At 40.9% G+C, this 24193-nt stretch overlaps 1 protein-coding gene across 2 annotated transcripts; it reads right to left on the bottom strand.

Annotated features, from left to right (window-relative positions):
• Positions 1 to 2016: 2016 nt before the first annotated feature.
• STK38 (serine/threonine kinase 38) lies at positions 2017 to 22343 on the bottom strand. Of its 2 annotated transcripts, none has more exons than XM_074977592.1 (14): positions 22184 to 22343; positions 19527 to 19659; positions 18846 to 18897; positions 18577 to 18699; positions 17752 to 17835; positions 15496 to 15619; positions 12615 to 12769; positions 10875 to 10977; positions 8975 to 9036; positions 7441 to 7558; positions 7056 to 7179; positions 5816 to 5911; positions 5455 to 5549; positions 2017 to 4563 (listed from the first exon to the last, which is right to left on the bottom strand). In XM_074977592.1, exons 2-14 carry the CDS (start codon positions 19655 to 19657, stop codon positions 4430 to 4432), a joined length of 1401 nt encoding a protein of 466 aa, XP_074833693.1. In that variant the 5' UTR covers positions 19658 to 19659; positions 22184 to 22343; the 3' UTR covers positions 2017 to 4429. The 2 variants fall into 2 exon arrangements, with proteins under 2 accessions (XP_074833693.1, XP_074833692.1); XM_074977591.1 differs by having other exon boundaries at positions 19527 to 19662.
• Between the last annotated feature and the right edge of the window lie 1850 nt (positions 22344 to 24193).

The following is a 24193-nucleotide window of genomic DNA, read 5'->3' on the forward strand; positions in this document are numbered from 1 at the left end:
AAGCCAGAAAGGAAGCTTGAATGGCAGAGCTGTCTGTCAAGCCTGAGTCCTTCCTGATTTCTGACATACACTTTCCACTGACAATTCGCTCCTCAGGAACTCAGTCACCCGTTATACAGCCCTGAAGAGACCTCTGCTCTACCCTCAGGGCCTAATGTAACAACCGTTGTCCTGGCCAGGGATGATTGTAAGGAGCAACTTGTGGTGCCAGTCAAGGAAAGGCCTCAGCCTGCTAGGATGCACTTGAGCTTGATAAATATGGCCTGTGCAGCCAACTCATCGAATTTCCTTTTTAATTTTGCACTGCAGGGGACGAAATGGTGTTCATCCACAGGGTACCTGGACAATCTCTGTTCCAATCGCGCCCCCTAGCGGAGGCTCTCAAAGCATGTGGAGTGCTCAGCATTGACAGGCAGGTACCATCCCACCAGTCCAATAGAAGAGACACTGGGCTGGGAGGCAGGTGACCTGAATTCCATTCCATTACTTGATCATCCATGGTAGTGTGGAAATGGGCTAAGCTTGGTGACATAGCGCACAATTGCAGCCTTCAGCAATTTACAGCAGACACTGCCTTTTTTTCTATCCAGGGCAATTCAGATCTGCAGCACTCTTTAAAGACACAGATGTTCTATTTAAGAACACTTGACTATGAGAAGAGACCACATTTCTTTCACCAAAAACACCTTATTAATTTGGCCAAAAGTAGAATGCATAAGAAAAGACTCATCAGTCCAATTTAAAAAAAATAAAATAAAATAACCATTGTCAAATCCATACAGTTGTGGTGGGCTAAGGGGTTAAAGTGATAGAATATCTGAGTCAATGTGCTCAGGTCAAAGACTTTTTAAATCACTGCTATTTTTCACATAGAAGTGTAAATATCAGCCAGAGACAAATAACACAACATGGCAGCAAAAGTACATTGACTGAAGAGGATTGATTTATTTATTTACACAGCTCAGCAGAACGTAAAGATCATTCTACAAAAGTAAGTTGCATTTCCTCTTGTGTACACAGAATCATGCAGAACAATTTTGCCAAATTTTACAATGTGATTTTGTAATAGTTTCATGTATTTACAGAATGCTTTTATCAACTGGCAGCTTAAGGCAGAGTCAGGGCACAGTGGTAAGTGACAGCTAAGGGCTGCTTTGTGTTTAGGCATAATGTTGAAAGAGTAACTGGCAGCATATCTTACCGTCACATCCATTAGGAAATTTAAGATTAGAATTAGTTTCTCCTGCAGGTCTAGTTGGAAAAGAATCAGACCTTCTACAACTTCAAAAATTTAAAAAAAAAAAAAATCCTAACTACCTCCATTTAATCAGCTAGTGAGAATAGGCACAAGCTGGTAGCAAGTTAACTTAACAAAAATGTTTGGCTTACATAACTAGGAAAAAGTACAAAAATTTTATTCTGAGAGCAGGGAAGTTTAGATCCTGGAAATTATCTACAGTACAGTTTTTCTAGTGTTGATAAAATAAAAGGTAGGTTGATGATGAATGTTAAAAAGGAAAATTTGCCATTTAATAGAGACTGACAGATTTCACATTTAGGGGGAGATGTTCAAATTCACAGTGCAAGGTGGCTTAGCTTTAGGCACCTAATTCCTGTCTACACTTAAAACATTAAAGCGATGTGAAAATACAGCCACAGCACCAGCACTCTATGTAAACCATCTGAACGAGGGGCTCCGAGAGCCCCTTTACACTGCCACTTTACAGCTCTAACTTGCTGCACTGAGGGCTCACATCTGTGTTTTCACACCCCAAGCGAGAAAGATGCAGTGCAGCCAAGTGGCAGCAGAGCAGTTTAAAAGATTGTTGTGCCTTTGAAGATCTCCACCTTTTAACTCAAGGACGATACTATACGACACCCAACTGGACAATCTGAGTGTAGATTCAGAAATCAAATGTGCACTAGAGACTTCCACAGTATTGTAACTAGACTTTCAGAGTGAATCACTACAAGCTATAATTGTGTAGCTATCTCCCTTGTTCTTTGGTATCTGTAAAAAAAAAAAAAAAAAAAAAAAAAAAAATCCCTTCTAGTAAAGAGCTAATCATGTAGCTGCTGTCTCAAAACCTTTTATTCCAAAACTGTAAGAGCTTCAAAAAGGTTTTGATTTTCACATTTTATAAAAGCAAATGAGTGGCTAGGAATTGAAAAACAATTTTCAATAGCTAAAAATGCAAAGCCCTATTTTTCCAACAGCTTGTAAGGCAACACTTTCAAATATGAGCAACAGAGCAATTCTAGCACAGCTGAAATTGATAAGCAGCCCTTAATTTAAAAAAAAAAAAAAAATAGTACAAAGGATGTTTTGCTGACTAGCAAATAAAGACCCTGATAATTTAGTTTGCTAAACCCAAAATAATCCCTTAACCCCATGTTGCGCAGCATAGGGTTGGACTATGAATAAGCCCATGTGTTCAAGGATCACTGTTAAGGTTAAACTACTCTTCAATTTAGGATGGGCAGAACTGTCACCCACGATCTTAATCAGCTGGTTATGTATAGTACTTGCACTCAAATTAATCACTTCTTTGATACTTTAATCCAAAACACATTCAGTGGAATAGCCCCCTGATGTAGCCATTAAAAAAATTACATTACAATCCCAGGTTCTTTCCTTTGATGCCTAGAAAGATAGGGCTAAATACAACTGCTCACCACTAGAGTCATCTTAAGACACGGAGCTAGCTTTTAATAGTTAGAAGTTTTCATAGGCTAGGCACTTCTAGTGTTCAGCACCAACACTTGTGCACTTGTTAAAAAAATCTGTTTAAAAACTAAAGGGGGTGGCTCTATTCACTTCACTTGCTACTAGGAATGCACTGACAGACTTATTTAAGTGGTGTTCCAGCACATGGAAAATAATTAAAGGGTTCAGCTGATCAAGAATCCTCCAAATTGGTTTAATCCAGTTAGACAGCTCTGAAAGGTGTTTAGGCAAGGAAAGGCACTTTGGGGCTCTCATGGAGAGCATCCTAATCATACCGGAATATGTTTTCATAAAATACTCAACACAGCAGGACCCAGCTACAAGGAATTTTCAGACCTCCTCACCTTGGAAGACTAGATACAAATGTCTTAGCCATGGTACAGAGAGGAACTTTGAAATACTAGGCGGAGGATGAGGTGGCCTCTGTAAGGATTTGTAGAGGAGCCCTAGGCAGATTTGATGTCTTTGCTATAACTTGCTGCTTGATGCTGCACTGTGCCCCTAGAAAGTTAGCATCAATCATTTCTGGCCCTGATCAAGGCTGGCCTCTTTTACAAATGACCAAGAGATGGCAGCAGAAAGAATAGAAACCCCCCAGTCACATGCACATTATCAGTCAGGGAATTTCCCTCCCGGACCTTTATATGCTCCCATCACTGCCCCCTCCACCAGTGTTCCTTGTAAGCTTGGGCAGCCACCCAGGAATGATTCAGGTGCTGCCCAGCTAATTAGCAGAGAGCCCACAACTGGCACTATGTTTCTGGGGTGCTGAACATCTGCATATGCCTCATTGCAGATCAAAGTTATTCTGCTCATCAATGGAAAAAAATTAAAGGGAACACTGACCACCACCCCACTCCGTTTCCATGTTGGCTCCTTTTACTGGCTAGTTTATTAATCACCTACAGTAGCCATTTATTTGAATGGAGGCTCCTCAGTACAACAGTTGACTATTGCTTGCATCTGGAGAGTAAGTTCTACCAGGGCAAGTGGCCTGTTTCTCCTGTCACTGCTCAGAAAAAGGAAAGTATTAGGCAATTTGTTTTTAATTTAGAAATGTATTTAATGGCTTGAGGGTTATGGGCTTAGTACCAAAAGTAAAGTGCACCAAAACTTGAGGCTACTGATCGAGCTGAGAAATGCTATTCACGAGGCTTTTGGGTAGCGTTATAAAAAAGTAGCACTACAAACTACAGTTAAGGCAATACAAGTTTTGTTCTACTAGAAAATTTGCTAGACAGTTTTGTCTGTCTCAAGCTTTAATTATTGCTTTATTTCCCCTATGCTACAGTTCTTCGCCATTAGGAAAACAGTGCTGGCAGAACTGGCAGACTGAGTATATCACTTAGTACAGGACTGTGAAATATTCCATAATTACCATATGCTGTGTGATGTTAGAAGGTAAAGGCTCTTTTCTGCCTCTAATGGACTGAACAATCAGGCAAGGAATTTAATGTGAAAAGAGACAGATTCGCTCCTCAAGCAGCAACACATACCTGCCTGCATCAGAGGTGACAGGAAAGTTCCATGGAAGTTTTCAGTGGAGCTGAAGAAACAAATCCAAGTAAATAACAATGGTGTATAATATATGGTGTCCTGAAAAACTTTAAGGAGTTCTTAGCCCTCAGGTAAGTTGTTTTAAGGGCATAAACCCAGTACAGAGAAACAAGATCCAAGGCTCAAACAGTCCTAGGTCACAGTTCACTGCTTTCCTGCTTTCATATAGGATGGTATTGCCCCTCGGGCTGTCAGGCCCTCAAATCGTTTGTAGGTGTAATTGATGAAGACCCAGTCTTTGTTCTTGTAGTCAGTCTCTGGATGGTTACTTGTGGCCACTGGAAAACAAAGCAATACCAGTTAGTTTCAGCAGATATAAATCTCTACTTATGGTAGAACAGCCATTTGTTGATTAAAGCAGACCCATTTTTGCCATGACACTAAATACAGCATGTTACAGAATTACATTAAGCAGGGTTCCCTGTAAGCCGAGTACTTAAGCAGCCACCCAGGAGAGATCCAGGTGCCACCCAGCTGATTAGCACAGTTGGCAGCAGCATCTTTTTCTGTGCCGCTGCACATGCCTCGATGCACATCATAAAATGTATTCCCCCCAGAGATGGAAAAAAAATGAAAGGGAACAGAGATTTTAAGAAGCATTGCCACCTCCCAACTTGTCTCCATAGCAGCCCTGCATAACTGCAGAGGAATCATCATGGTCTTATTTGTACAACAATAGATGATAATTTTCTGTTTAACACATTTATAGTTATCAATGGCACATCTATGAGGAATTTTTGGCTGTAATGATACCACAAAACGTAGTGCCCTGGTCGAGTGAGAAGATGGGGAGTGGGGGTCATGACAGCCCTCACACTACCTTTTATCTACATAGCACAGCAAATACAGAGGATGCTCCCACAAGCCCTTGCCTCATTGGGAAGTCAAGCACATGAAGGACTAGGAGGACTGGGCCCACAGTTTGTAAAAGTTACCATGCAGAATTCCCCCTTTATTACAACAAGAAGCCCTGTGGCAGTTTATAGACTAACAAATTTTTTGGAGTATAAACTTTCTTGGGCAAAGATCCTCATTGTCAGATGCACTGCATCTGTTATTAGACAACTAAGGGCTTTGGTCACAAAGTTACCATCAAGACAGACTTGGAGAGGTTACAGTAACAGGAAGCCTACGTTATCACAGTGACAAGATGAAGCAGAGATATTTACCTGTTGGTTTAAGGATATCAGATTCTGGGAATTCGTCAAAGTTTGAGGTGTCATCAATGCTTTTAATTTCAATTGCTATTGCAGCAGGTCTCTCTCTGCCAAGAGCAACGTTCTCAATATTAGGTTTTAAGGCAGGCAATAAAATATTTTCCATTTCTACAGGAACTAAGAACAAAAATGGTCCTGATATGCTTGAACTTCAGGGTCAGGACCTGAACCTCATTTTACCATCCAGGCAAGTTTCACTGTAGCAGCACTCCTGACAAACTTAACAGTCTAAATGAAATTAGACCACTAGACTGGAAGATTAAACGAGGACTAGCTTCTTGGAAGGATGCTGAAGTGTCTAGCAATGTCCTACCTGATATGCTCCCAATCAACCCCTTCAAAGAAAGGGTTACCCTTGATTTCTTCAACACCAGGTGCACCAATTCTGTGCTCCCATTCACAGCAAAATCTGTCAAAGGAAGTATGAAAATAGTGTTCTGTTTAGAAACGGTGACTCATTTTAAACTGAAACTAGTATTTACATTTAAGAAATTTTACCAGAAGGGTAATAATAAGAGCATTTATTTTAAAGTAACAAAAAAAAAAACTGTGTTAAGGACTGTTAAGACTGTGATAGAATATAGGGAATTTACATTTAAGGATAATAGGTCACCCAAGACTAGCAGAGGGCAATGGTACACACAAAGCATGTATGTTTCACTAGGAAATAGGTACTTTTGTATTGGTGCCAGATTAAAAAAAAAAGCATTAGCAACACAGTTAAGACTAAAGAGTGAAATGATTATACACTCTCTTTCAGAAGCCCAGCTCAGTGTGTGCACCGAATGTGTTTATAAATCAAACTCTCTACATAAGTGCTTCAGACCCACTTGCCTCTTTTACGATGGTGGGCCTGGAAAGAAGTTTGAGCCGCTTCCATGGAGGGTTGTAGGGAATTTATTCCCTGAACAGAGTCTAAGTTTTCGTGTATGGCTGCTTTGGTTTAGACAAAGAGGAAATGTTTCTGAATTGGTAATAGCTTCTTGTGGAATGCATAAAGGCTGAAGGGGAATTTAGGACCCTCCCACCAACAAGAAGTATTTCAAATACATGGGATGGAAAGCCAGCACTTCCAACCAGCTGCCTCAAACATGAGCCTATTGCAAGAACATCCTCTGCCTGCATAAACAGAAAGGAACATCCAGCCAGACAAGACAACTCAACACTCTCATACAATGTTTCCTTCAAGGGGAGATTCAAGTTATGCAGGATTCAGAGGCACAGAAAATAAGGAGATAAAGACATGTAGGAGGTAAAAAAGCTACAAGATGTGGTGCTCCCAAACATAAGCATTTTACAAGAGCCCACATTAATATAGCTGTTTAAGGGCTCCCAATTTAAATGACAGTGAACCACCATCAATTTGATGAGAAGACATTTGATTCACCACATTCCTAGTCAATATGTAAGTGTGACTAATGTATCACCTTAAATCAATGAAGTACCAATGCTCTTGTTGGGCAAGGTACAAAAGCGGTTTTTATGTAGTGGTGACATATAACAAGTGGCACCACACTACACGTTTAGTCCGCTGCAGCAATTAACACTAGTACCTTAAAATAAGATCCTTTGCTTTCTCAGAGATTGGAACTTCTGGGGGGAAGGTCAGAGTCTCTTTCCAGTTCATCACTTTCTTATACGTTTCTTGAGGGGTTTCAGAACAGAAAGGGGGATAACCTGAAAGAGAAAATGCACTGCCGTAATGAAGGAAAGTGTAATTAGTGGCTACAAAGCTTAAACTGGGGGACGGGCAGCAATAACTCCATTTGGGTTACAAGGCAGGTGAACAGCAAACTGAAGAAAATTACAAAGTGAATACAGGCATTAAACATTAAGGTGTGTCAACAAAGATAATGAAACCATGAAAAAGTAAACTCTGACTCCGCTATTATGTTGTGTGAATTTAACATCTAGATTTGTGCTTTGCTTGTTTCTTACCAATTAACATCTCGTACATGATGACCCCAAGTGACCACCAGTCACAAAGCTTGTTGTAACCCGTCTGCATGAAAACTTCAGGTGCAATGTAATCTGGAGTGCCCACCGTGGAAAAGGCCTGAAATTGAATGGCTGCAGTTACACATTTTGAGAGCACTTCCTTCTATGGAGAATGAAGATTTATACTAAAGGAAGACTGTGCGGCAGATGCTTGAAAAAGACAATCCATAAAGGAACTTGCAAAGCAGAGTTGCCTGTGCCCTTTCCTTCAAAGTGTGTAAAAACAGGTCAATGTTAATTTTTCCAAGTTAGAACTTTTGGACCTCATTCTTTTTTCCTGAATGACTGAAATCTGCAAAGGACCGGAGAGCTGGAACAACCCAAACAGACAACTTATTCAAACCAACAGAGGACTATATTTAAAAAAAAAAAAAAAACTAGATTCCTCATGCTGTCAGGGTGCCATTAAAGTGACAGCACTAAAACACTTTGTAGGGGGAAAGAGTAAAACCTATTTAAATATTTTGGCTTTTTTCTTAGTCTCTATTTTTAGAGAAGATTTACTTTTTGAAACCTTTTAAGTGCAACTAAGAGACAGATTATACTGTTTAAAAGTCGTCGTAGGAAGCTGTTTCTCTCTACAAACCAGCTAGACTGTGACCAACAACTGCAATACAAATTGCAGGACAGCCCTAGTTTAAACTGGAGAGCTTGGCTTGCGTTCATCAATAGCATTAACACTGTCAAGTAACTTGATGAATGCAAATCTACCTCACTGAGTTTCTCTGCCAGATTCAGCTAGACTTGGGCAGATGTTATTTTACTGCAAAGATTTCATAAACCATAACTACAGGTTGAATTTCTCTAATCTGGCACACATCTGGCAACATCTGTAATCCATCATGATTTCAGTTAGCCAGGCAACCACTTACCACAGGTGTGGCCAAGTTCCCAGTCGCATAAAGTTGTTTACAGCCATCTGTCCTGGCTCTCAGTGTTCTGTGCTGTTGTTTAGCTGTACTTTACCCCAAATGTCTTCTAAGAGCCCAGTAAGCAGTGGAAATGTTGGCAAAGTACTAGACAATACCAACCTCCCTTGGCCTGGCAAATTTGCTCAGCTGGCACTGGTCAGGTCCCAAGGTTGCCAGATGAGAGAGGTTCAACCTGCATATTCCTCAATTTGCTTTTTCTGTTTCTGTTGAGACATCACAGTCTGGGGATGGGATAGCAGTCTCCCCAGAGCAATGTTACATTGGAAGTAGCAAAAAACTTAGCTAGTTTAGCCATAATGGCACCAGAAGAATCATCAAGCCATGGTGGTTTGTCAGTTTAATCGTAAAAATCAGCAGCATATTGTAATGGACAAACTAGAAGTCTCTCTCTTTAAATCCCAGCTGCACCAATCTTTCACATACTTCAGTGTGTTCTCGAGTGCCAAGATATAAACGGTGGTCATTTTTAATATCAAACAGCCAATTCACTTCCATTTCAGAGCTCATCTGTGAGCACCTGCAGACAGAGGGACTGCACTTACCAACTGACGTCTATTTTTCTTCCACGTTTCTGCTTTCCTTTTGGAATTCATATTCTGGAAAGCTACAGAGGACCAGAACACACAGGCATCAATGTTGCTCATTTCTCTCTTCCTTCCCACTTTCATTCAAGATAAACAGTAGCCTCATTTAAAGTTAAACAGAGCAGGGCAGAGGTACTCCTAGCTCTCCAGCAGCGTCAAGACTCAGCCACTTGACTGTCTGCAAGCACTAGACACTGCTGCATTCTGAGCAGGGCAATTAAACTCTGCAAGCACTTCCATTAGACAGCCATGTTTTCAATAGTTTAGACCTCCAGGAACAGAACAATCGCCTCAAGATTATGTCATTAGAAGGACTGGAATCTGATTTCATCTACACCTATGAAGCCAGTGGCATTGGTTTAGCCTTAAAATGATGTAAGATTACAGTCCAGCCTCTTGTCTCACTTCTGTAAATTTCCACACAAATGTATTCATACATGGTGTATGCTTTTGTTTGTGGATGGTAAAAGAAGGAAACTGATGTTTGAAGTTCTTAGTCACACAGAATAAGCACAACTAGTTAAAAATCTAGATTGGGTTCCTGGGCCTTAAGTGCTTAATAAAACCTTATATCTGATGTAAGACTTTAGGTATGGTCAAATTTATGGTATTTTACAGTACAAGCACTAAAGCTGCAGTGTAACACAGGAACAGGAGGGATAATATAGGTCAGCATTTTCTTTGCATCTATCCCCATGAGTTCACTTGAGAAGTTCTAAAATGGAAAGCCCTGGAAACTGAAATCCCCGGTATCCACAGAGCAGGTAAAGTAAAAGCAGCAGCACCGCCTCCTTCCCAACACTGCTTTTCAATCTGGCTTCAACCCCCGTTTGAAAGGGCCATCTCTCTGGAGAGGATGGAGGAGCAGTCAGCCTACAGCTCAGAGAGGCCCAAGTCAGACTGCCAATAAAAGGTCAGTTAATACTGTGTACTCCTGTACACCAGGAACTGGGCTGAGTCCACACTCAGAGTAGTGTCAATCATTTGAATTAAACTATTCTGAAATAGCCAAGACAGTGACTACAATTCATAAATGTTAATTATTTGGAATCTCAACTCCTCTGATCAAGAGGAACTGTTTCTTCAAAAGCACTAGTGTGGATACCTCAAAAGCTTCTTTACCTAGGCACACATCCTCACCATGGATGAAGAGCCAAGATAAAGTGACTGCCTCCTCTCTTTCAAGTAATACATTAGGAGGAGGAGCTAGCAACTACAAAGTTACACCACGATCTAGCGCAGAAGCATTTTCAGCAGTGGCCCTGCAGACCAAAACTGGAGAGAAGGAAGTTTTCTGTTCCTTGCTCCAAACCTAGCTTCAGGAGAGTGCAACTCTCTAATGTTCTGGCACCATGCTCCATCTCTTCTTGGGAAGTCAAACAGTTCTAACAATTTAGATTCTGAGAATGTGCACTCCCAAGAGTTAAACTGTCTCCATGCCTCCAGATGTACTATGGCAGGGTTTACCATGTTAGTCTTGTGTGCGGCTAGTGTTCCTTGCTAAAGTATATGCAATGAATCTACCATGTAGTACAGCAAGGAAAGGATCATTTAAGGCATGAAGGAATGAGAAAACTTATTGGAAAGGTAAATATTTATACTTACATAAATTATCTTGGTAAGTAGCAATCAAAAGAACGGAAGCGCACAATGCAAAAAGAGCAAGAGGCAAGCTACAGTTTAACAGGGTACCACATATACCATTCACTCCACCTCCAAACCCTCCATACATACAGGGTTCATTAGATCCCAAACAACCGCTTTCCACCATTGTCTTGAAATCAGTCTCCTTCGGCATTTCTAATGTAGTTCCCATAAGGGAGAATGGAAGTTCTGGTACGCATGGCAAAGGACTTACTGAAATCACTAGGAAGACTGTGGTTCAAGTTTCTGTAGAACTCCGTTCTGTGAGCCTTCTTTAGCCCAGTGCAGAGACCAAAATCTGATAGCTTCACATGGCCCTAGAGGTGCAGAGACCCAAAATGCAGAAGCAATATAAGCTATCCATCAAAAGAAGAGAGTCATTTACACACTTATGTCACATGGCAAACACTAAGCAGGTTTAAAACAAACAGAAGGAAGGATTTCTTCACACAACACAGTCACCCTGTGAAACTCCTTGCCAGAGAATGTAGTGAAGACCAGGACTTTAACAGATTTAAAAAAAGAAGAAGAACTAGATCCATTCATGGAAGTTAGGTTCATCAATGGGTATTAGCCAGGATGGGTAGGAATGGTGTCCCTAGCCTCTGTCTGACAGAAACTGGGAACAGGTGAGAGGGGACGGATCACTTGATGATTGTTCTGTTCTGTTCACTCCCTCTGGGGATCTGACATTGGCTACTGTCAGAAGACTGTTCTGTTCGTTCCTCTGGGACACCTGGCATTGGCTACTGTTGAAAGACAGGATACTGGGCTACATGGAGCTTTAGTCTGACCCAGAATAGCTGCTGTTCTGCCTATTTATTAACTTGCTCTAGCCTACAGCTGGAACAAGGTATTAAACAAGCCTAGGGATAATATTCTGTACTGCCACATAGTGGATGTGATTCAATTTCCAGTAATAGTCCCAATACCTGTTGACTTCAATGGGAGCTGAAGGCACTTAGCACCTTGCAGGATTAGCCCCATAGTCCCTTGCCTTCGTGACACTCAATGAGGACCATTCTAGGAAAGAACAAATAACTTCCAGGTATTCCACCAAAGGAAAAAAATGCCTTATGTGCAATGCAAGGCATCAATGACTTTCAAGGTAAAGTTCTTTTCAAGCCTAAAAATGGCACATTAAATCCTAAACTTGCACGATTCTGCAAAAGGTCTCCTCCAGAGTATTTCATTGGATTTTGGAATTAACAGGAATCAGTAAATTTTTCTTGCCAGCAAATTTCTGACAAAATGAGCACACATAAAATTTTGCTTAGCAATAGAAAAGTATTGAAACACACCAACTTACTAGGTACTACCTACTATAAATATATACAAGTGAACTGGTATCCTGACCAGTCCAGAGAAAGATTTTGAGAAGTGCTAATAAGACTGGAAGCCTAATAGAGCAGCTAAATCCTCATAGTTGGTGTAAACACAATACTCAATATTTGGTGAGCACATGCAAAGCACATATCAGACCCAAAGGAAACATCTTAGTCTAAGGAGGAAGAAGTGAAACCAAAAGATGGTTTTAGACAGCACTGAAAACCACCAAAGACAGCTCAAAGTAAGTGCCACAAGGGAGCCCTCTGAGAATAACATACTACCACCCAAAAGTTAGATTGATAGAAGCTTTACTTCTATCAGCCCCATGAAAAATAACTTTCAATATTTTTTACCCTTCCAGAGTATAGTTCAGTGTAATAAAACGATAGTTCCATCTATCATAGTGCTCTGAATTCTTAGAGTTACCCAGTGCATTTGCTGCTACTCAAAATGTAAACCAGTGGATAAGGTAATATCTTTTATTGGACCAATTTCTGTCGGTGACAAACTCTCTCACCAATAGGAACTGGTCCAATAAAAGTTATAACCTCACACACTAGGTCTCTCTCATACCCTGAGACCAACAGAGCTACAACATTGAATATGGTGGTTAATACATTTGTACCTTGCTATCCAAGAGGAGGTTATCTGGTTTGATATCGCGATGGATAAAGCCAAGCTGATGAATGGAATCAATAGCTAGCACAGTCTCCGCTATATAAAACTGAGTCTCTTCTTCTGACAGAGTGTCTTTTTTCATCAATAGGGTCATCATATCACCTAGAAAAAGTCAGCCACCAAAACCAAAAAGTAAATACAAACTGATAATTAAGCTCTAACTTCTTAGTAATGTATGTCATCAACACTATTAAATAACAACAGAGAGGTAGCCGTGTTAGTCTATACTCCCAACAAAACAAAGCAGTAGAAATGTAGCACTTTAAAAACTAACAAAATGATTTCTTCGGTGATGAGAAGCAGTGGGTCTGTCCCACAAAAGCTCATCACCAAATAAATCATTGTTAGTCTTTAAAGTGCTACATTTCTACTATTAAATAAGACATTCATTTTACATATCCCTGAATTTAGATGATTTTTATGAATTCTGGATTCACATACACTCAAGAAATGCATACAGAAGTGTATCAGTTCTTCACTCAGATAAAATCATCTACCCGTTGACGCTCATGAGTTTGTTCAGCTGAAAAAGTATTTAGCAACTAGAATGAAAATAAAGCTTTAATAGAATGCAAGCTCTTTGGGTCTGGAGCCCTTATTACCTGGTTATTTGTACTCTAAATGAGGCTTCAGGTTACTAGCCCAATACAGATATATAAAATTTAAACATCTAAGGTGGCGTATATCTTAAATGTAACCTAGATTCCAGGTAGCATCTTGGTAGCATCAAAAATAGAGTGGTCATAGGCCATCAACTGTTACTAACACAGAATGACAGCTTGAAGTTGTCTAGTGATGTAAAGCCACATATAGGAATCAGCTGGTGGCAGGTACTGAGACATCCAATTTTGCAGAAATCTAGTAGACCCAACTAGTTTGTACTGATCACCAGGAGACCCCTGAAATACTATATTCTGTGAATTAATGAGTAGATGAAATTTAAAAGGATATGCCAAACACACTTTAATAAAAATTAAACTAAAATGCTCAGAGTGAATCAATGATCATGACATCTGGTATTTTATCAATGTAATGCATATTAGTGTAACTACAACACTATGTTAATTAAGACATCATGCAGAAGTGAAGAGAGCGTAAACTATTGTGTGCCATTTAGCAAGCCTGCAACACAATCAAATGTAGCAGCGTCTATTTGGGAGTTCCTGTCTTGGTTATAAATGTATCCAATTAGCAAAAAAAAACAAAACAAAAAAAAACACAAAACACACAAATTGTCTGCATAGACATGTCTCGCAAGCCAAAATTAGTTATGGACAACCACACAAGATCTGGACCACAGATAACAATTCTGCAGCCAGGAGCACATTTAGCAAGAACAGACTGCATTATTACAAAATAGCAGGTCTGAAGTAATTCTTTTGGTTTCAATGGTCACATCATAGGTTTTCAGTATAATATTCTTGCTGTTAGTATGCCATAATAGTTTAAGCACTCTAAGCTAGCCTCTTTATTGTCCACAAGGAAGAGCTTTAAAGGTTATTTCTGATACAAGCCAACTACAAGGGAAAAAAGTAAGAAAACTGAATGCTGGCTATGGTTCTAAGAGGATACTTGTCAGAGTGTGAAGACTGTAACAGCATAACCAGTATGGTTTCTCTATAGACATACTGAGAGGCCTAGAGCTCTTCTGCAGTCAGAATATAGAGGAGCAGCCATTAACTGTGAAGTTACAGGTCACATACTCACATTCCATCTATAATTTTAGTACAATACTGTCACATCAAGCTGTTAAGAGGGAGACAACATCCTAATGCCACCCACTGTCACCAGATAAAGAAACATATCTCAAGATGGGCAAAGAAAACTTAGTTAACAGCACTTTGTCTGGCAAGCAACGACTTATCAATAGCTGAGGTTGTTGAAATCACCATTCTATGATGATTGTCTTCACTTTTCTACTGCATAAACTCTGTCTGGTATAATTAATTGTGCTACGTGTAAATAAGTTAAGGTGGTGGGTTATGATTGGTTAGCTAATTCTGTTACAGTAGGTTATGTCTGGTTAGTAAATTATATTAAAATAATTGGCCATGGTATAGCTAACAGGACTCAAGTTTCACTACTTAAAATGGGGACCAAGAAGGAAAAAAGCAGGAAGGGAAAAAGGAAGACCTTAAGGAAAAAGCCTGGGAGGACTCACTCCCCCAAGATCAGCACTTGCCAGACCCTGAGGTCCAGCAACCAGTATCCAGACTGACTTTGTCTGTTCCAACAGGGGAAGTCGGTCTGCCTGATCAGGTTTGGTGACCATGATACTGTGTGCTTAGCATTTATTCTGCTTTCTGGGTACTTGTAAATAAATAGAGAATAAGACTATTATTGTGTAAGGCTTTTTCCGTGGCACAGATCCTACTTACCCACATGGAATTATACCTTGAACCCTAGGAACTGGGTAAGGGTGGGAGGTGAAATTAACAGGGTCATGCCTTGAGCCCTACGGATTGGATAAAGGCGCGTGTGTTCCTGAACTGTGGAAGGGATAAATAAATTTGTGCGGGTAACAAAGGTAAGGCTTGACAGAACATCTAGGTCAAGTTTTCAAACATCTGTACCAAAACAAGACTGCAAAAGAACATGGCCATGGTACAGACAGGTAACTATGGGCCTGACTTTGCAAGGCCTCAAGCACTCTCATTCCCCAATGAAGTCACCAGGCATCAAGAACGGTTCAGTTCCTTGCAGGATCAGGTCCAACATGACACTGTGCAGCAGTTACACATGTATAATTACAAGAAACGAAGACAGATAAAAGATTTGTTATAAAGCGAGAACAAAAGGAAAAGGACCTTTTGATCTCCAGTAATTACCTCCAGGCAGGAACTCCATGATAAGGTAGAGGTTTAACTTATCTTGAAAACTGTAGAACATTTTCACAACCCACAAACTGTCTGCCTCCACTAGAATGTCCCGCTCTGCACGAATATGGCCAACCTAGGGTGTATACATATATACGCATATTATTAATTAGGTTTTATTAGATGTATTTATCTTCACACATAATTCAAACACTGTTTTTAGGGGATTCAAAGGCTGAATGTGCGGCTGTCAAGTCTCTACATTAGGAATGGGAATACCATCACGTATCTATCCTTTCATCACAAATATTTTCACGTATTTAAAGAATACCATAGGTTATTGGGCAATTACAACTTCTGAAGACTAACAGCATTACAAATATGCTTATGACCAGACGGTATTCACCTTTGGTCTGACCCAGTATGGCCATTCGTATGTTCTTATGAGAATGAAGAGAGAGAAAACCTGTCTAAAGATCACTGCCATTTCTTCGTATGTTTGTTTGAATGTACCTACTGAATAATTTTCTTGGAATTCTGACTCCATCTAACCTCTCAGTGCAGAGATTGGAATATCCTTTGTGTCAAAAGTTTCAACTGTAAAATTTATGATGGATTTTTGTCTTGAGACTCTCTGGAAAAAATTATCCAGTTACATCAGTAAACCTGTAACTGCAAAAGAACCAATTGTGTAACTATTCATCAATGGAAGCAAAGGGTTCACAATATGACCCTAGTTTTAACAGCAACTGAAGAGTTTGATCCTAGAACACCATGGTAAGTAGTGCTTGTTACATGGATTAGTTCAATTAAATGCACTCAGCAGGACTATTTACAGAAGCGAGCACCATGTCTGGTAGCGACTGATTGTAAAGTCAGGTCCTAAAGTTGTCTTTGTCCTCATCCATTTGAGCAACAGATCAGTCTAACATACTGTGTAACCCAACCCACTGCACAGTAAGATTCAGTAAGATTTCAAGGAGGAAAATTGTGCCATTTTATTCTTGACTGCCATTTATATACACTACTATACCTACAGAAATGGATCCCTTGCAAGTCAGAAGTGCAGCTGTGACTAGGGTAGTGTGGAGAAGCTTGTGTTTTATAGCTACCTGCATTATACCTGGACTGCAAAAAACAGAGCACTTCAAAGTCTAATATTGTTACTTCCTTAAACTTTCACAAGGAAAAGAGAACATGGATTGAATTATAGATATTATGAAAACACAAATTTGGTTTTGAGGCACTTATTATACAAGATAAATCGCCTATTATTTGAACTAAAATATCTACTCTATTAACAGCACTAACTAAAACATGCACAAAAGGCACTAACTACAGGTCAGAATAGTTAACATCTAACAGATAAAACACAGGTATTTCATTACCAAGTTTACCAGTTTCATAAGTGAGATTGGGACCCAAATCCAGGTCTCAAAATACATCAGGGCAAGCCAACACACCAACAAGCCAACACACTGATTTTCAAAATTGCTATATAAAAAGATAAAGAACTCAAGAGTACAATACCATTTTTAAATACCTTTAAAAGACAAAAGTGAATTCAGGAATTACTACCTACAAAACCATTGTTTCTTAGATGAACTCCAGTTCCAAACAAGCTTGGATTGGGTTCCAACACAAATACTCCCAGAAGTACTATCCCCAATGAGTCACAGAGTGGCATGAATATGGAAAGCACCACTACTTTGGAAGTCCTGCAAGTAAGCCTGAAGGATTCATGCCAGTCCAGCAACTGATATTTAAGATTAAATCCATCAGACATAGGGAATCAGGATGAAATTTGCAATAAGCCAGCACTCTGAAGAGTTCACATATGTATCTTTGGTGCCAAGTGATAACATAGCTTCACGTAAAATACAGAATAAGGAACATGATCAGCTGTAATATAAAAGTGCTCCTGTACTCTGTTTAAAGGATGAAAACTACTGTTTTGAAGACACTTTGCTTCTCCTTATGTTCAAATGGAAACAAATTTTGATTCCCCTCTGTCTCAGATAGTTATAACAAGACAAGTTTTCAAACCCAAAGCAGATAGGAAAGTCTCAAAGAACATACCCACACACACCCCTAATAGCTTTGAGCTAGCAAAATCTAATCCATATAGTGCAATGATTATTCTTTAGTCTATTTTTTAATCTAGGCTCACTTTTGTCCCCCGGGAATCTGAATTTGCAACAGAGGAAAAAAAAAGTTTTCAAAGAAGCAGAGCTACAAGAATTGCTATTTGAAATGACTATTACTCACCTGCTCTTTTTCAAGCATGTCAGCTTTGCGTAGTATTTTCATTGCATATACATGCCCCGTGTCCTTCTTCTGGACAAGCCGCACCTTCAAATTTTGCAAAAATATGAAATCAGAAATACATCCTTATCAACCCAACTTTTCCAGGTTTCTTTTATAGTATTCTGGATATCATACCCTAAAAGCAAACATTTCAGTTCTATTTTGCAAAGCAGAATCAGAATATAAAGATAAGCAGCATTCAATAGCTTATGATATGGTAATGGCATACAGAGCCTGCTAAACTCTAACTCCAGATCACCGCAAAAAAAGATGATACCATCTGACAATCTGTGACATTAAATGAATTGGATGGTCCAAAGCCAGTTTGGTGGACAAGTCTCTATGGTCATGAAAACCCTCATAAAAGGGCCCTCTGATGTGCAGTTTCAGCTATCACTGCATCCCAAAAACCAGTGTTACAAGATCGTGATGGAGGCACACCAGCACAGAAGTGTAACGCGGATACTACACTGCTGGTGTTATAGCAGTTCTACAGACAGAAAGGTTTTAATACCCAGTTTGCCAACCAACCCCCTTTCACCAGCATTTTGGCCCTTTAAAGATGTGGAGCTTTGTTTAATTTCTTTTAATACAAATGAGCACTGATTACACATAAAGGCAGTGTCTTTGAATGTCAAACATTAAATAAAAGTGTTCAACAGTGATTATTATGTCATTTGACTTCAAATTGTACTGCTGTGGTTTTTAACAATAGTCTTTTCAAAGCACTCCAGTCAATGCAATACTACTACAGTTCTGTTCAGTAATCAGTTGTTCTGTTCTTACCTCTCCAAATGCTCCTCTGCCTATTACTTTCAAGGACTCAAAATCTTCCAAACCAAGTCTTGTTCTCTTTAAGCGAAGAAATTCTGTTTCCTTTCGGGCATGTGCTGACCTCCTGATTCTCTTCTAGTGTTTGTTTTAAAAAAGAAAAAACAGTTTATGAGATTCCACAGTGAAATTCCCATCTGGATCATAATGAATCAATTAGAAAGGTCACTAATCCTGACTATGGCTTATGTATCTAACCAAAAACCTCATCTTGTGTACTTTACCTCTTCATCTTTCAAACCTTCCTCTTCCATCACTTTTTCTAGCTTCTTCTGTCTGAAAAAAGCAATGATAGAAATATTTAATACTTCAGATAAGCATACAAAAAGATTATGTTTAATACCAAAAGGGAGTGTTGTCTAGAACTAAGAGCCAGAAAACTAGGAATTTGGATTCCCGAATTCTGTTCCTGCCTCACCCAGTTTCACACCAGTAATCATAAAAGTCTAGCCTCTTGGCCTTGATTTATTCAACTGTACAGAAATGTCAGAAAGGACTAAAAATCCAAAGGAATAACAGAAGAATAGTAAATATTTGTACAGAATGGCCCCTTTACTCGTTGCATGAAACTCACCTAACTATAAAATTGGCTTGCACTTTGCTATATTAAATCTTGATAATGCGTCTATTTGACTCTACTTTTAAGTTTGAAAGTTAAATGTTTCACTGATTTCAAAATAGGCTCAACAAAATGATTTTTAATTGCTCAGAAATGTAGTAATGGATTTAAGATCACACACTCTGAATCAGAAAAATATTTTCTTTAATTTATAATAGTGTCCTCTGTGTCTAGCAAAGCATTTTTACTCTTTTCAGTATCATATTTGAGAAAGTCAGATAAATAAGCTATTTATTACAGGCAAGGCCTACGGTAACACTTCTCCTTTCCCAGCTGGAATTATTACCTCATTTCACGTTCTTCATGTTGTGCTATTAGATTGCTATAGAAGTTTTCTAATGTCACTTTTGTCATTGTAACTCGCTCCTTGGTGTGGTTACTCATGGATGAACAGGGTGTTGGACCTGTCATTGCCATGGCTGCTAGAAAAAAAGGAGGAAAAATACATTTGATATTACTAATGACAACCCAGCATGGAAGCAAGAATTTTGACCAATTAAGTGATGCTCAACTACTTCAGACAGTGGAATTAAGAATCCAGACTGAAGTGAATTTTTTTTTTTTTAGTTTTACTATCTAAGTTCTACGACAGAAAAATTGTGATAGACTAGTTGTCTAAATGTGGTGCCATCAGTGAATTAGAGTGTGTGTAGTAGTGAAGAAGGTTACAAAATAAAAGGTACAAGTCAGGCTTCCTGTTTTTGAACAGCATTCAAAAAAGAGGGAAGGAAACTTGACAAATATTATGCCTCAAAAACCACAGTTTCAGGCAGTATTTAAAATGTTTTGTACTTCTCCCAATCCATTCGCCAACTTATAAAAGTTGGAAGGATGAAAGCACCCACCCTTAAGACACCCAGTTAGAGGTTCCTCTTTCTTTTATGCTTGGAGAAAGAGGGTATATCTACATCAGTAACATGCAGATCCATTTTTTCTCAAACTTACCAGGAGGCAAAATATTAATAAATGGATGTATGGAGCCCTTGAATAATGATTTGCTATTTTAGGTGCTTTTACAATTGGGCTCTGCCACTCTAGTAGAAGTTTCCACAAAACAGCCTGCCAAAATTCATATACACAATTACCTCTAAACAAGTATGAACTTAAAAAACCTCAAAGATAGGCTTTTTTTTTAAAAAAAGTTTACTGCACCTACATCTTAGTTTCTAAAAATAAAGCTTAAAGACACAATAGCAAGTGTATTGTGTTATAGCTCAAATTCAGGGCAAACCCCAGGCTTATTTATTACAAGAAACAATAAGTAAAAAGCACAAGGTCTTTGACTAATTTAAGACTGTGTTTTCACTGAGGGTTTAAGTCAGAGATAAAGGACAGAAGAATAATTTCTCAGTTATGAAGCTGCTGGTTTGTCATAGTACAGAAAGAGGCATGCATAGTGCGATCTCTGTTTGTACATGAGGCTTGAGGTGGATCATGGGGCTGTGCATAAGGATGGACCAGGAGGAGGAGGAGGAGGAGGTGGAGAAGGAGCCCCCTGGACACTCATCCCACAGCAGCAGATACTGTAAGTCTGAGCCTGGAAGGGCTGCAGCACTCCTTACTCAAATAGGCCCTGCTATCTCTCCTCCAGTCACAACGAAAGTGAGGCTGGGCCAAACCAGAGCAAGTGGCATGTAAGGCCATGCACTAAGTCACAACGTCTGAAGCAGGGAGTGGAGCCCAGGCCAAGCCAGCCCAGTCCCACCGGCCACAGAAACCACTCCTGCTTGTGTCCCTGATAAGCACAAGGGGGCAAGTTCTCTCTCTAGGCTCCTCCTAACTGCACCGCACCCTGTCAGGTCTCCTCTCATCATCAGGCTGGAATTAGAGTTCCTGGATCAGAGGCAAGGGTGTTGCTATGAGTGGTCTGTGCACCTTCATTTATCAGGTTATTTTTAATATAAATAAATCACAGAGCAATCACTAAATCCTGACTTTTACCAAATTTATAGTGACTGCTCCGCAAATTTTAAATTTTTAAAAATGAAGTGACTAACTTACAAGCTAGGCATTACCATGTGTATTGCTCTTCAGGTAACAAAAAATGGCAGACCCCCGAAGAACTCATCAAGCAGGTCTTTGCCCCTGAAAACTTATGCTCCCAAAAATCTGTTAACCTATAAGGAGCCACAGGACTTCTTGCTGTCCTCAAAGATACAGACTAGCACGACTACCTCTCTGATACTTATCGATTACGCTAGTTCCCATTTCCCAGAGAACAGAAAACTATTAAATGACAAGCCAGTGTTGGGTGGCAAATAAAGGAAAGGAGAGGAAGACAGACAGTTGCCGCTGGCTCTAATGCAATTATGCTCTTGTGAAGATTGATAAAAGGGAGAAAAGCTCATGCCTCTATTTATGCACCTATGTAACCCGGACAGTGACACCGCCAACCTGGACCCGGAAGGAGCCCCTAGAGAAGCCAGTGGAGAATGAAGTCTCGGGCCCATTTGCTCCGATGCTGGCAGTGCCAAGCAAACGATCAGTCTGTGCCCATGGTGGCAGTAAGAGCCAAGAGGATCCCGAGGTAGGGTCAGTAAAAGGGGCCAGCCCGGTTTTGAGCCGCCCCCACCAGGAAAGCAGCACCATACCTGCCCCTCGCCACGGCGGGCTGTGCCCCGACCTTACGCGGCTGCCCACGCCGAAGCCCCGCCGGCAGCGCTGCTGGGGCCCCCCCAGGTGATATCCCCCCGCCGGCTGCTGGGGCAGCTGCAGACTCGGGACCGGGCGCGTGGGCCAGGGGCATCCAGCGCTGCCTCCAGGTGCCGCCCGCCTGGGCGCGGGGCGACCGACGGGACCCCCGGGGGGCACGGCCGGGAGGGAGGGGTTGCAGGAGGCAGCACCCCCAGAGGAACGGGGGCAAAGCCGCGGGGTGCGGCTGCCTGAGCGGGGGCGTCACCGGGGCAACAACCTGAGGGGAGGGGGTCCGAGAGCGGCACTTACCGGAGCCCCCTGCGGGGCGCGGGGAGGAGATGGCGGGGTCCCAGCCCTTCCTCAGAGCCGGAGACGTGCTCCTCACTGGGAGGGGTGGGGGGATCAGGATGCGTCGCCCTCACGCCGCCTCCCCCACCCCAAGCCCCAGCGCTCCGCGCACAACCACTCACGGAACGGACGGCTACTCGGACGGGACAAGTCACCCCCCCCCCACCCGCTTCACAGTCCTCGAAGACGTTGCGCATGCGCCAACGCCCTCTCGGCTCCCGAGCGAGGCGGCAAAGGCGCATGCGTGAGTTCTTTCTCCTTCTCGAGGTGCATTTGCCGCCGGCGGAGGATGGGGGTGCGAGTAATCGCGCGGTGCGCATGCGCATGCCTGTCATGTCTTTGCGCTCCTTGTCCAGGTTTCTGGGTCCGCCCTGCACAACTCCTGCAGCCCCAGCTGCTGGCTGCAGTTGGCTGAAGATGGTCGGTGTCTGCGTGAAAAGCCTGCAGCACTGCCAGTGCATCTACTCAGTGACGTGTGGCAGGGCAGGATGGCAGCACTGGTCATGCCAATCCTGCAAAAGTCCTGAGTCCAGCCCCCCCAAATCACGAGAGTGGCCTAAAATTCATGCGATTTTGTTACAAAAGAAAAAAGCGAGGCAGGGCACAAGTGTCATGACTCATATGTGCTTTGCTGGGCCAATGGCATGCTCCTGTTCAAGAAACTTAACCAGTGTGGGTCTCGGTTTTCCTTTCTGTAAAATGGATTTAATGACTTCTGCTCCATAGATTGTTTTGGCAAGTTGACTGTATTTTGTTAATGTTTGTTAAGTGTCTTGAGATCCTCTGACAGAAGGCACAATAAATGGCAAAAGAATATCATTGATAGAATGGAACTGGACTGAGACAACCAATTCATTTCAGATAGGTAGCTGAATGTGGCTGTTGATGGTTGCCAGCCAGAATTGTTCTTATAACAGGGGCTTTAGAGTTTCTTATTCCAATCCCAGTTGAGCCATCTCATCCTCCACCCATTTGAGGGCATATAAGTAAAAGAGCAACTGTGGTTCCATGTTAATTACAAATATGTAGAAATGTTACCAAAAGATAATGTTGCTTTATTTTATTTATATTTCTACAGTAAATTAAAGACAATAACATGTTAAAAGCCTTTTAATTGTAATGACACTGGGAACTATTGTCTAAATTCTGTCACTGTGTAAGATGAGAAATTCCTGACTTCTGCAGGTACACCAACAGTGGATTTTCAATGAATTCAGGTATCAGGTGGAATCCCCAGTGGATGGATATGTTGATACATTATTACAAACATGTCAAAATATAGTATGTGAAATATTGGTTTTGCAACTGAACAGGATGTTGCTTTGTTTAGATGCAGCTGGCAAATTTGGCATTAAAGGTGACTGGCAAAATAAAAAAGTGTTTGTGCCCTTTACTGCTCCTTTTGGAGATGGGGAGAGGCTCTCAAAAAGTTGTTTTTCCCCAAGAAAACCTTTATTTCGCTCACATCCTCTACTTTTTTCCTGGAAGACTTTGGAAAGCTTTATGTGGATCTGAAACATGATCTCAAATATGGACTTTGGAAGCTAAACTGCATCTCATCTGTTTTTCCAAAGGTGCAGGGTAGTAATGCTGTGTCTAGCTCAGGAAACTGAGCAGCATAGTGATAGCAGAATAATTATACCATGATAATTATGCTGGTATAATTTGCCATATGAAAACTCTATTCCTGAATAAAGTGACTTTATTCTGGTATACTTACTTCAGTATGATTAATCTGCCTTAGCGATGCTGATCAGTTTCCCCAGGTACACAAACCCTTTGGCTGGGACAAATGCTCATCAACTTCAAACCTCCTGCTACCATGCCCGCCAAATATTTTCCAGTAGTGTCCAGGAAAAAGTGAGAGGTGTGGAGCTGCTATCTCTGATGTAAAGAAAAACAACCAGAAAAATAAATCCTGCAGCCTGGCTAAGGGTTGTGAAAGGCCATGAACACAGTGGAACAGGTGCA

The sequence above is a fragment of the Carettochelys insculpta genome, chromosome 26 (genome assembly GCF_033958435.1).
Source record: "Carettochelys insculpta isolate YL-2023 chromosome 26, ASM3395843v1, whole genome shotgun sequence".
In the NCBI taxonomy this organism is placed as follows: domain Eukaryota; kingdom Metazoa; phylum Chordata; order Testudines; family Carettochelyidae; genus Carettochelys; species Carettochelys insculpta.

What these genes read in the sequence shown, in the direction of transcription:
- STK38 (XM_074977592.1), bottom strand. Translation starts at nt 19,657, where the DNA reads ATGGCAATGACAGGTCCAACACCCTGTTCATCCATGAGTAACCACACC. An exon ending in CATGAAGAACGTGAAATGAG is followed by an intron (nt 18,898 to 19,526) that starts GTAATAATTCCA and finishes TGCTTTTTTCAG; the next exon opens with ACAGAAGAAGCTAGAAAAAG. An exon ending in CATGGAGTTCCTGCCTGGAG is followed by an intron (nt 12,770 to 15,495) that starts GTAATTACTGGA and finishes GACTTTTTCTAG; the next exon opens with GTGATATGATGACCCTATTG.